The following is a 12,757-nucleotide window of genomic DNA, read 5'->3' on the forward strand; positions in this document are numbered from 1 at the left end:
TGGTGTGAAAGGGGCCTTTAGCTCGATGTGACACCTGCAGCACTTTTGCTGGTTCTGTTACCTTGTACAAACAGAAGACACATATATGGCATAAGATGGGCACCAACACCCCAAGGCTCCAGCAGCAGAGCAGGACTAAATCCCGCTGCGTGCTGTGGTACTTGGTCCAGCAGAATGGAGTTTTCTGGGTGTCCCCCACCACTCAGATAGTGAGGACCCCCTTTAAACCCAACAGATGCCTTTGAAGAGGTCTGTCGGCGCCATTGGTGTCAGTCACATGGCGGATCCTGCGCTTCCCTTCTTTTTTGTTTGAATGTGCAGAAGTGATTTTCCACCCCAGGATGACTATGTAATAGTACTCTCCCACTGAGGGCATCCCACTGCACAATGACGGCGCCTCTCCTCCACAGCGCATGCGCGCGCTTCTCCCGTGCGTGTTCTCCACGCGATGACGTAGAATCCTGGTGTCGCGAGCTCTGGTGGCGGCCATCTTACACCGCTGGCTTCATCCTTGCATTGGAGGAGTTGTGTTTTACCATTGGTAACGTTACCGGGCCGGGTAGAGTTTTATTCACCGCTGGGACCACAGGGGAGGCGACCTGTCTGCGCGGTGACACGAAGTGCTGCCCTGAGCCTGACGCGACACCCGCAGGCCTGACTTCTGCGTTACCGCTCCAGCTCCTCTCCGGCCCCGGGAGAGAGGCACAAACATGATCATAGAGGACGTCGAGGCCTTAAAGCACTGGCTGTCTAAGACCTTGGAGCCCATGTAAGTGCTCGTGTGTGCATGTAATGGGTTAATGCATCATGTGACCTCCCCCCAAGAGCCTGAGCTGCCTGCTCTCCTCACTGTAGAGCCGAGTGCTCCTGTGTGAGGTGTGCGCATGTAATGGGTTAATGCATCATGTGACCTCCCCCCAAGAGCCTGAGCTGCCTGCTCTCCTCCCTGTAGAGCCGAGTGCTCCTGTGAGGTGTGTGCATGTAATGGGTTAATGCATCATGTGACCTCCCACGAAGAGCCTGAGCTGCCTGCTCTCCTCACTGTAGAGCCGAGTGCTCCTGTGTGAGGTGTGCGCATGTAATGGGTTAATGCATCATGTGACCTCCCACGAAGAGCCTGAGCTGCCTGCTCTCCTCACTGTAGAGCCGAGTGCTCCTGTGTGAGGTGTGCGCATGTAATGGGTTAATGCATCATGTGACCTCCCACGAAGAGCCTGAGCTGCCTGCTCTCCTCACTGTAGAGCTGAGTGCTCCTGTGAGGTGTGCGCATGTAATGGGTTAATGCATCATGTGACCCCCCCCAAAAAGAGCCTGAGCTGCCTGCTCTCCTCACTATAGAGCTGAGTGCTCCTGTGAGGTGTGTGTATGTAATGGGTTAATGCATCATGTGACCTCCCCCCAAGAGCCTGAGCTGCCTGCTCTCCTCCCTGTAGAGCTGAGTGCTCCTGTGTGAGGTGTGCATGTAATGGGTTAATGCATCATGTGACCTCCCCCCAAGAGCCTGAGCTGCCTGCTCTCCTCACTGTAGAGCTGAGTGCTCCTGTGAGGTGTGCGCATGTAATGGGTTAATGCATCATGTGACCCCCCCCCCCCCAAAAAGAGCCTGAGCTGCCTGCTCTCACTATAGAGCTGAGTGCTCCTGTGAGGTGTGTGTATGTAATGGGTTAATGCATCATGTGACCTCCCCCCAAGAGCCTGAGCTGCCTGCTCTCCTCCCTGTAGAGCTGAGTGCTCCTGTGTGAGGTGTGCATGTAATGGGTTAATGCATCATGTGACCTCCCCCCAAGAGCCTGAGCTGCCTGCTCTCCTCACTGTAGAGCTGAGTGCTCCTGTGAGGTGTGCGCATGTAATGGGTTAATGCATCATGTGACCCCCTCCAAAAGAGCCTGAGCTGCCTGCTCTCCTCACTATAGAGCTGAGTGCTCCTGTGAGGTGTGTGTATGTAATGGGTTAATGCATCATGTGACCTCCCCCCAAGAGCCTGAGCTGCCTGCTCTCCTCACTGTAGAGCTGAGTGCTCCTGTGAGGTGTGTGCATGTAATGGGTTAATGCAGGGATGTCCAACCTGCATCACTCCAACTGTTGCACTTGAATGGGTCTGCAATCTGGAACATATGGTGGGGAATAGCGGCATGGATCGGAAGCACTATGGAGTGCTTCTGTGGGTTTTCTGTCTGTGCCTCCAAACCGCAAAATAGCGCAGATTTTGGACCTCATCCAAGTTAGTGTGTCCGAAGATGGCGGGCAAGCGGTCAGTGCCTGTGCATTGTGGACTGCAGTCTTAGGCTGGGCAGTGCCACCATTAAACTGAATGGGGTTGCAGACGACTCGCTAATTACCACAACCCAAGAATAGCAACAAAAAAAAATCTAACACTACTGGATTATTTTGTGATTCTGTTCAGTTGACGCAGTGCTACACAGCGATCCTTAAAGGGATTCTGTCACTAGATTTAACCCTATTAAGCTAGCTGACATTAGCGATGTGCTAATGTCAGCTAAACCTGTCTGTCTGCCAGCCCTGTGCTCTGGTGAAATCTTATGCCGTTGAGTATTCGGCGCAGCCGCGGTGTGGAAGCTGGCAGCCTTCGAGAGTCTTTCACTCACCGCGCCTGCACCAAATTCTGAACGGCGCAAGATTTCACCAGAGCACAGGGCTGGCAGACGGATGCGAGCGCTGCTTGGCCCTGTCAATCAGGACTTGGAGGGAGGCGACAAAGGTGGGAGAACAGAGCCTCTAGGAGCAGGAACAACACCCCTCCTGCTCCTAGAGGCTAATTAGCATATTATAAAAGTAAAATGTCTGGCGTAACGGTGGCATAGATAAAAGTAGGAATAGGCTAGTTAGGTTTAGCTGACATTAGCACATCGCTAATGTCAGCTAGCTTAATAGGGTTAAATCTGGTGACGGAAACCCTTTAATTGTGTGATGGATGTCACGTGTGCCCCCAGCTTTCTAGGGCGTGATGGGTGCTGCCTGTGCCCCCAGCCTTCTAGGGCGTGATGGGTGCTGCCTGTGCCCCCAGCCTTCTAGGGCGTGATGGGTGCCGCCTGTGCCCCCAGCCTTCTAGGGCGTGATGGGTGCCCCCCCCCAACACCCCAGTATAATAAACATTGGTGGCGCAGTGGGCAGTGACAATGAGGGTTAAAAAATATAAAAAATTATTAACTCACCTCCTCCAATTGATAGAGTAGCAGCTGGTCTCCTGTTCTTTCTTCAGGACCTGTCAAAGGACCTGTGGTGACATCACTGAGCTCATCACATGGTACATGTGATGAGCTCAGTGACGTCACCACAGGTCCTGAAGAAAGAACAGGAGACCGGCAGCTACGCGATCAATTGGAGGAGGTGAGTTAATTTATTATTATTTTTTTAACCCTCATTTGCACTTCCCACTGCGCCACCAATGTTTATTATACTGGGAAGGGGGGGGGGGGGGGGGGGCGCACTGCGCCACCAATGAAGATAACTGACCTGTTAATACATATACAGGAGGCGGGTGCCGGAATCAAATAGCCGGAACCCGACCTCTATGACTGGGATACTGGGGAAATGGGGTAACGGCATAAGCCAGGTTCCAATGCCAGTCCTGCCCTAGGGCATCCAGACCTGTGGGGGAAAACTCACCTGTTCAGGGAAAAGAACAAGGGGACCTTTCTGTTTTCGCTGGTAGCGAACAGGTCCACCTGAGGATCACCCCAGTTCTGGGCTATCATCTCGAACGCAGCCCTGTGAAGCTCCCACTCCCCTGGGTCTACTCTCCTTCCGCTCAAGAAATCTGTCTGGACATTGTCCACTCCTCTCAGGTGTACAGCAGTGATGGAAAGGACTGTCTTTTCTGCCCAGTAAAATATCTCCTTGGAGAGATTCTGAAGATGAGGGTGACGCTTCCCACCCTGATGCCTTATGAAGGAGACTGCTGAAGGGACCTTAGTGCTTCCCAATCAGCCCTGAGTTCCTTGTAATTGGAGGACCTCCGACCTATCTCTGATATCCAGACACCCTGAACTGAGCCCCATTGGGACACTGCTCCCCAACCTGTCCTGCTTGCATCTGTAGTTACTGTCACTACAGGAGAATGGGACCAGAAGATTCCTACAGAGAGATTTCTCTTGTCCTGCCACCAATTCAGGTATCTTTTGGTGACTGAGGAAATTGGAATCTTTTTGTCTAGGGACGATTGACTTCGGTCCCAGTGGGAGAGAAGATTGGCCTTCTCTAACTGGGCTGACTCTGCCGGGGAGGAGAAGGTTGTGACCTGAAAATTGATGGGGGAAAGACTTAAAAACTCTATTTTTAACCCTTGTCGTACTACTTGCAGAGCCCAAGGGTTTGAGGTCACACTGGCCCATTGGACCCCAAATTTGAGGAGTCTTCCCCCAACCTGATCGCTGTCATTTGTTTTTTCAGGGGCGGGGTCAGAACTAAAGTTCGAGTTGAGGATAAAATTTTTCCCTTTACCCCTTTTGGGTAACTCCAGTGCCCTGCTTTTCCTTTTTCAGCAGAATTTCTGGAAGGACGTTTGTTGCCGCGAAAGGACTGGGTTTCCCTAGGAGCTCTCTCAACTGGAAGCCCTTTCTTTTGCGGCATCTTCCAAAATCTTGTCCAACTCTGGCCCGAACACCAGGGACCCCTTAAAGGGAATTGAGCAAAGTCTATTTTTTGATAAGGTGTCCCCCAACCAAGGCTAAAGCCAGAGTGCACGGCGGACAGAGTTAGACAAGGATGAGGATCTGGCGGCAAACCTCACAGATTCTGCGGAGGCATCAGCCAGAAAACCTGTGGCCATTTTAAGGAGGGGAAAGGACTCTAAAATCTTATCCCTAGGAGTACCCTTCCTAAGATGGTCCTCAACTCATTGATCTTGCAACAGAAGTGGCTGCCACATTAGTTTTAAAGGGAACCTGTCACCGGGATTTGATGTATAGAGCTGAGGAAATGGGTTGCTAGATGGCCAATAGCACATCTGCAATACCCAGTCCCCATAGCTCTGTGTGCTTTTATTGTGTAAAAAAAAACGTTTTGATCCATATGCAAATTACCCTGAGATAGGTCCAGCGTGAAGGAGCCCAGCACTGCCCCGCGTCCTCAGAATCTCCTCCTTGCTCCCCGACGTCAGAAAGACAGAGCGCCGTAATCTCGCGATGCGCGAGCTAGCGCATGGGCAGTTCCTTCCCTGAGGCTGTTGCCAGCACAGGGAAGGAACACTGTGACGACACTGCGCATGCGCTAGCTCGCTCATCGCAAGATTACAGCGCTCTGGCTTTCTGGCGCCGGGGAGCAAGGAGTAGATTCTGAAGATGCGGGGCGGTGCTGGGTTCCTTTTACGCTGGCTTGTCTCGCATACAGGACACATCTCAGGGTAATTTGCATATGGATCAAAACGTCTTCTTTTTACACAATTTTGCAGATGTGCTAGCGGCCATCTAGCAACCCATGTCCTCAGCTCTATACATTAAATCCCGGTGACAGGTTCCCTTTAATGGAAATGGCCCCGTTCTCCCATAGTTTCTTAAGTAACCCGTTCGACCTACGGTCCATGGGGTCCTTAAGTTGGGAGGCATCCTCAAAGGGAATGGATGTACGTTTGCCTACTTTAGTGACCTGTACATCTATTTTAGGGATTTCATCCCAGATTTTTGCATCTTCAGGACTGAATGGAAGTCTATTCCTGAATTCTCTTGGGACCAAGGACCTTCTATTAATGTCCGCCCACTCATCCATGATGAGTTCCTTCAGATTTGGGTCTACAGGAAAAACTTTACGCTTCCTAGCTCTCAAACATCTGGTCCTGAATTGAGTGAGGTTGTACCTCCTCTTAAATGTTCATGGTATTACGGACGGCGGACAAAAGAGTCCTCCCTTTCCCCTTCCTCACATACTATGCCTGAGGAACCATCGACAGCCATAGGGGTGTCATCAGCATCGGAGGAGGATTCAGCGGAGATTCTAGGGCGCTTAGCGGGAGCAGCGCTAGGGCACGGTTCAGCAAGGGGATGTTTTTCGGCCATAGAAGAGCAAATCTCTTCCCTAATCATGGACCTAATGTCCTGCATCATAGCTGACCGTTCCTCCCTAACTACAGTCCCTATACAGGTGTTACAGATAGGGCGCTTATATGAGTTAGGTAAGGGAATACAGCACATAGAACAAAACCTGGGCTGCCTCCTATCTCCTTCCCTCTATCACAGCACCGCCCTCCGCTGTAATTGCACCCACCTGCCTGGCAATTAGCTTCATTCAGGCCGGCTGCTGCAGCAAGCCGCAAACAGAGCCTTAAGCCCTGCGGCCACGTGACACCGCCTGAAAACAACGCGGGACACGGCTGCATAAGCAAAGGGCTCGCAGAACTGGTTCGGGGACAGGGGACTCCCAAACAGTGAGAGTACTGGTCTGGGGGGGTTAGCGCCAGGAGGAAAGAGACCACAGGAGGACCCGATCGACCGGCCCCTTTCATCCGTGCATCCTCTCGTCCTGTGGGGGGTGTGTGAGGGGAGGGGCCCTTTTAACCCTTTCTGTTTCCTGTCCCTAGAGCGACAAGGGGAGCAACCTCCATTTTGGTGCCGTCATGAAGGGGGATGCCGTGGAAATTAGTAATAAAATTACTGTGTGAATGGACAAACTGGGGTCCTGAGACCAGAGGAGGGACATACACTATGTGGACACTACAGGAGCTTTCCCCCATTCTAAACCCATAGACATTGATGCGCAGTTACTTCCACCAGCTTTCTCCAAGATTTTGCGTGTCTGTGGGAAGATGTGCCAGTTCACCCAGAAGAGCATTTGTGATGAGAGGGCCTGGCTCACAATTTCTAGTTCAGGGCTGTCGGCAGGGCACCAAGCTCACCCGGCCATGCCGCTATGGACCGTGCGGGAACAGGAAAGTGCCTTCCTCCAACTGTTCCCACCCAGGTGGAAGCACACAATTGTCCAAAATGTGTCGGTGTGCTGAAGCATTGGCGTATGTCCACGCGTGGCTGAAATGTTGCATTTCTATTGGAAATCTGCAGCAGAAGGAAATGCACCGGATGCTGCGCTTTGTGTTCAGGATTTAGGAACAGAAATGCTGCTGATCTAATGCCGATTTTTCCTCTCTGCTTTGTGAAATCCACAATGAAAACCCTCAACATAAATTGACGTGCTGCAGATTTAAACCTGTGCCGTAGCCAATTTCCACTGCACATTATTTTTTTTTATTGCAGCAAGTGGATGAAAATTGCTAAAAACTCATTCACTTTCCTAGGACTGTTCGGCGCTGTGGATTTGCTGCACGAAATTACTCAGCGGCAAATCTGCAGCATTTCTTATCAGGTAAGGCCTCTTTCACACTTGCGTTGTTGGGATCCGGCGTGCACTTCCGTTGCCGGAGGTGCCCGCCGGATCCGGAAAAACGCAAGTGTACTGAAAGCATTTGAAGACTGAGCCGTCTTCAAAATGCGTTCAGTGTTACTATGGCACCCAGGACGCTATTAAAGTCCTGGTTGCCATAGTAGGAGCGGGGGAGCGGTATACTTACAGTCCGTGCGGCTCCCGGGGCGCTCCAGAATGACGTCAGAGCGTCACATGCGCATGGATGACGTGTCCAATGTGATCACATGATCCATGTGCTTGGGGCGCCCTGACATCACTCTGGAGCGCCCGGGGAGCCGCACGGACGGTAAGTATACCGCTCCCCACTACACTTTATCTTGGCTGCCAGGACTTTAGCGTCTTGGCAGCCATGGTAACCACTCTGAAAAAGCTAAATGTCGGGTCCGGCAATGCGCCGAAACGACGTTTAGCTTAAGGCCGGATCCGGATCAATGCCTTTCAATGGGCATTAATTCCGGATCCGGCCTTGCGTTAAGTCTTCAGGATTTTTGGCCGGAGCAAAAAGCGCAGCATGCTGCGGTATTTTCTCCGGCCAAAAAACGTTCCGTTCCGGAACTGAAGACATCCTGATGCATCCTGAACGGATTTCTCTCCATTCAGAATGCATTAGGATAAAACTGATCAGGATTCTTCCGGCATAGAGCCCCGACGACGGAACTCTATGCCGGAAGAAAAGAACGCAAGTGTGAAAGGGCCCCCAAGGGACCTAGGCCAAGCCCCACAGCATTAGGGCTCATGCACACTAGCGTAGTTTAGGACCGTATCTGATCCGCATTACAGGTCGGATGTGGACCCATTTACTTCAATGGGGCCACAAAAGATGCGGACAGCACACCATATGCTACAGCCATGTGCATGAGCCTCCAGGCGGCGATCACACAACCATATTTTCAGTCTGCATCTGATCCACACACAATCACAAAATAGAGCATGTCCTATTCTTATTGCAGTACTGAATAGGACACACATGGCTGGTATCCATATTTTGCGGATCCGCAATTAGCAGACCACAAAACAGATATGTTTGTGTGAATGCCCTCATTTTCCTCCTCCACCAGACATTACACTTTGCCAGACTCATCCATCAGACTGCCAGATAGAGAGCATGGTTCATCGCCCCAGGGGCGGCGTGCTTTACACCCCTCCATCTGACACCTGCCATTGTGCTCGGCCATGGAAACCCATCTCATGAAGCTCATTTTGTGCTGATGTTAATGGCGGCGGAGGCATGGACTCTGCAGTTATGGAGTCAGCAGAGCCTTTGGGACTTGTGCACTTATTCGCCTCAGCACTCGGTGCCCCTGCTCTGTAACTACAATATACAGCACGTCATGGCTGCACTGGTGGCATGGATCAGAGGGAACTGGGAAGTATAGCTTGTGTTATTATTTTAACCCTGTCACTGCCATTTAAAGTGTACCTAAAGTTTATTAAAACTAATTATAAAAGTGCTAAAAAGCATTTGTACTTCCATTTTTTTATTTTATTTATATATATTTTTTTTACTTGGTGAAATAGGTTCCTTTTGCAGTCTGCGCTCCCATACAGCGCTTTGTATGGGCATTGTGGGGATTCGCTCTGGTAGCGGACGCAGTATAGAGGCAATCACAAAGTCTCTAACGTAAATAGTTCAGTGTTTATTTACACAGAAGCAAAACAAAATAACAGTTCGTAGTCTTGGTGTTTGTTCACACCATGGAAAGTCCACAGAACACAAACATTCACCTTGTTAGCAGTTTTTCATCAGCGGTCCTCAGCAGGCTTTAGGGGCCTGTTTTCCAGCATGCGGCACTCAGCCCTTTTGCACGGCACACATCTACAGATTCCAAACTACAGAGACTTCACTGTGAGATGGAGGATAATACACACCACCTGATTTATGGTGACTGCTTTTTATAAGCCTCCCAAGACCCAGCCTGGAACGTGGGGAGTAGCCACCCACCCAGCACTTTGGCTACTCCCAGTAAGAGCCGTCCCGGGTCGGCTTTATAGCAAACAGCTGAAGTGTCAGACTGCAAAGCAATAATGACACTTCAGGAAAAAAAACTTCTCTTACCTCACCGAGGCCTAGAACCTCGGTGACACATTCCGACCATCAATGATGGCCCCTTGTTCCTTCCTACATACCTCCCTCCCCTTTTGTTCAACCCTGAGAGGGTGGACACACATTAAACAGTGTACCCAGGACAAGGCATCGACGTTTCCTGGTAACCGGCCTGCCCTGTGTTCCACCGAAAATTAGAAATTTTGCAAAGACAGAAACCACCGGGTGACCCGGGCATTTCTGTCCTTGGTCTGACAAAGCTTTCTCCCCAACAAATAATAACGGTGAGACTCGAGTGCCCACTTGATAGCCAGTCACTCTCTCTCCACTTATACTATACCTGGTCTCGGCTCGGGTAAGCTTCCGGCTGAGGAAGACAACGGGATGCTCCTCCCCGTTGACCTCCTGAGAGAGTACAGCACCGAGACCCACCTCGGAGGCATCGGTCTATACTATAAACTCCCTTCTGAAGTCGGGCGTCACCAAAACCGGGGACCCACACAGGGCCGACTTCAAAGAAGAGAAAGCCTTTTCTGCCTGCTCATTCTAGTGGACCGTCACTGACTTGCGACCCTTCAAAAGGCCTGTCAATGGTGCGGGCATTTGTAGCAAAGTGGGGGACAAACCTCATATAGTATCCCACCATTCCCAGGAACGACTTTACTTGCCGAGTAGTGACGGGTCGGGGCCAATGCCGAATTGCCTCAATTTTGTTCGCCTGAGATTTGATAACTCTGCGTCCAATTGCATACCCAAGGTACTTGGTCTCTTCTAACCCTATTGCGCACTTTTTTGGGTTAGCGGTCAAGCCAGCCTTCTTAAGGGAGTCCACTACAGCCTGTACTTTAGGTAGGTGACTTTCCCAGTCGGTGCTGTGGATAACTATATCGTCCAGTTATGCCGAAGCGTACCGTCAATGTGGACAGAGTACAATGTCCATTAGCCTTTGAAACGTGGCGGGAGCGCCATGTAGACCAAAGGGTAATACCTTGTACTGATACAGCCCCTCTGGTGTGATGAAAGCCATTTTTTTTCCTTGGCAGCCTCCATCAAGGGTACCTGCCAGTACCCTTTGGTGAAGTCCAACACAGAAAAATACCGGGCTTGGCCTAACTTCTCAATAAGCTCATCCACTTGGGGCATGGGATATGCGTCAAACTTTGAAACCTCATTAGGTTTGCGGAAGTTGTTACAGAATCGTAAAGTCCCGTCCGGCTTGGGTATTAAGAGTATCTGACTGGCCCATTCACTTTTTGACTCCTCGATGACACCTAGCAGTAACATCAGCTGCACTTCTTCCAAGATGGCTTGTCGCTGCGACTCCAGTACCCGGTATGGTTTCATCCGGATTCTGGCCTGAGGCTCAGTGACAATGTCATGTCGGATGATAAAGTGCGTCCAGGGAGGTCCAAAAACATATCCGTGTTCCTGCTGACTAAATCCCTGGCCTCCTGAGTCTGTTGAAGAAAGGTTGTCAGCAATCTTTACTGTGCTTCCCTCGTATCAGACCGCGGGACTGGAAACTCTACCCCCAGAAAACCCAGCCGGGGGCTGTTGTCTGTACTGGTCTCCCTATCTTTCCATGGTTTTAGCAAGTTTACATGGTACACCTGCTCCGGCTTTCTCCGCCCAGGCTGTTGTACCTTGTAGGTTACCTCCCCAACTTTTTCGAGCACTTCGTAGGGACTCTGCCCTCTAGCCAGGAACTTGCTGTCCACCGTCTGCACCAGAACCAAAACCCGATCTCCCGGGTTAAAACTTCGAACCCGAGCCTGGCGATTATAGACCCTACACTGGGCTTGCTGAGCTGCCTCCATATGTTCCCTAACCAGCGGCAACACTGTCTCTATCCGCTCTTGCGTTTGAGTGACATACTCAATCACACTTTTATGCTGTGTGGGTTGTTGTTCCCACGCCTCTTTGGCTATGTCCAACAACCCACGCAGATGTCGGCCATACAACAGCTCGAAGGGCGTGAACCCCGTAGAGGCCTGGTGCACCTCTCGCACTGCGAACATGAGATAGGGCAGTAGCAGATCCCAATCCCTTCCATCTTTAGACACCACCCGCTTTAACATGTTTTTCAAAGTTTGATTAAACCTTTCTACCAGGCCATCCGTTTGCTGGTGATATAAGGACGTCCGCAACAGTTTGATCTGTAGTAGTTTACGGAGTTCCCTCATGACCTTCGACATAAAATGGGTCCCCTGGTCTGTCAGAATTTCTTTAGGCAGGCCCACTCAGGAAAACATTTCCACTAACTCTTTGGCTATGAGTTTGGCCGAGGTATGTCGCAGCGGCACCGCCTCCGGGTATCAAGTGGCATAGTCCAGGGCTACCAAGATGTGTTGATGCCCTCTATAGGACTTCGGTACTGGGCCTATGAGATCCATAGCGATCCGCTCAAATGGAACCTCAATAATCAGGAGAGGGACCAGGGGACTATGGAAATGTGGCTGGGGGCTAGTTATCTGGCAGGTTGGGCAAGACTTGCAATACTCTTCCACCTCTCTGAACACACTGGACCAGTAGAACCGCTGTAGAATCCTGTCCTGCGTTTTCTGCTGGCCCAGGTGTCACCCAAGAACAAGTTGGTGGGCTAACTCCAACACAAGCTTGCGATATGCCTTGGGCACCACCAACTGTTCAATATGCTCACCCCGTAGTTTATTTACCATGATACAGCATCTCCTTTTGAACCACAAAACGGGGGAACATAGATTCGGCCTCCAGTTGTTGCGGCTCACCCTCAACTACTACCACATTTTCCCAGGCTCGAGATAGTCAGGTCCTCGTGCTGTGCTTTGCCAAAATTATCTCCGGAGACGTTAAGGTCTGCCAACTCCGGACCCGGCGGCAAGTCCTCCACGTCTCCGACCATCACACTTAGCGGGGTTGTCTCCTCCTCTTCCACCGAAGTGGCGGTCACCTCTACCGCTGGTTCTTCGGTCTCAGGTTCCCAGGGTTCTGGTCTCCCCCCTGCGCCGGGCCACTCTGCTAGGCTTATTCCTGTCTCATGTGTGTTGGTGACTCTCACCTCAGGCCACAGTGACGGGAAACCGGGTAAGTCTCTCCCAATCAGAGGTCGCGCTACATTTTTTCTGGAACAGTAAAAATACTCCTCTTACCATTTTTGAGGAGTATTTTCCGCCGATGAGGAGTACGAAAGTTACAGTAATTCAAATAGTTAATACGAAGGCCTACATAACATTAAGGGGTTGCTATTTATGCATGAAAACCATTACTAGTATCTAGAACTGTCTTCCATGCATAAATGGCAAATTTAGACAATTTTACATTTAGCGGAGGTCGGCACCACTGAGGTCACTTGCTCTGAGGGGG

The 12,757-nt window shown here is 50.9% G+C and overlaps 1 protein-coding gene across 4 annotated transcripts in view; it reads left to right on the plus strand.

Annotated features, from left to right (window-relative positions):
- Positions 1-459: 459 nt before the first annotated feature.
- The window catches only part of RBM26 (RNA binding motif protein 26), a 103,294-nt gene continuing 90,996 nt past the window's right edge, over positions 460-12,757 (plus strand). For all 4 annotated transcript variants that reach the window (XR_005777685.1, XR_005777687.1, XR_005777686.1 and 1 more), the window contains exon 1: positions 460-769. Coding sequence is in view for 1 of the 4 variants with exons in the window: in XM_040425325.1 (XP_040281259.1) it covers positions 711-769 (59 nt within the window). In the remaining 3 variants the exon portion in view is untranslated. The remainder of the gene's footprint in view (positions 770-12,757) is intronic.

This window comes from Bufo bufo, chromosome 3, assembly GCF_905171765.1.
Source record: "Bufo bufo chromosome 3, aBufBuf1.1, whole genome shotgun sequence".
Classification (NCBI taxonomy): Eukaryota; Metazoa; Chordata; class Amphibia; order Anura; family Bufonidae; genus Bufo; species Bufo bufo.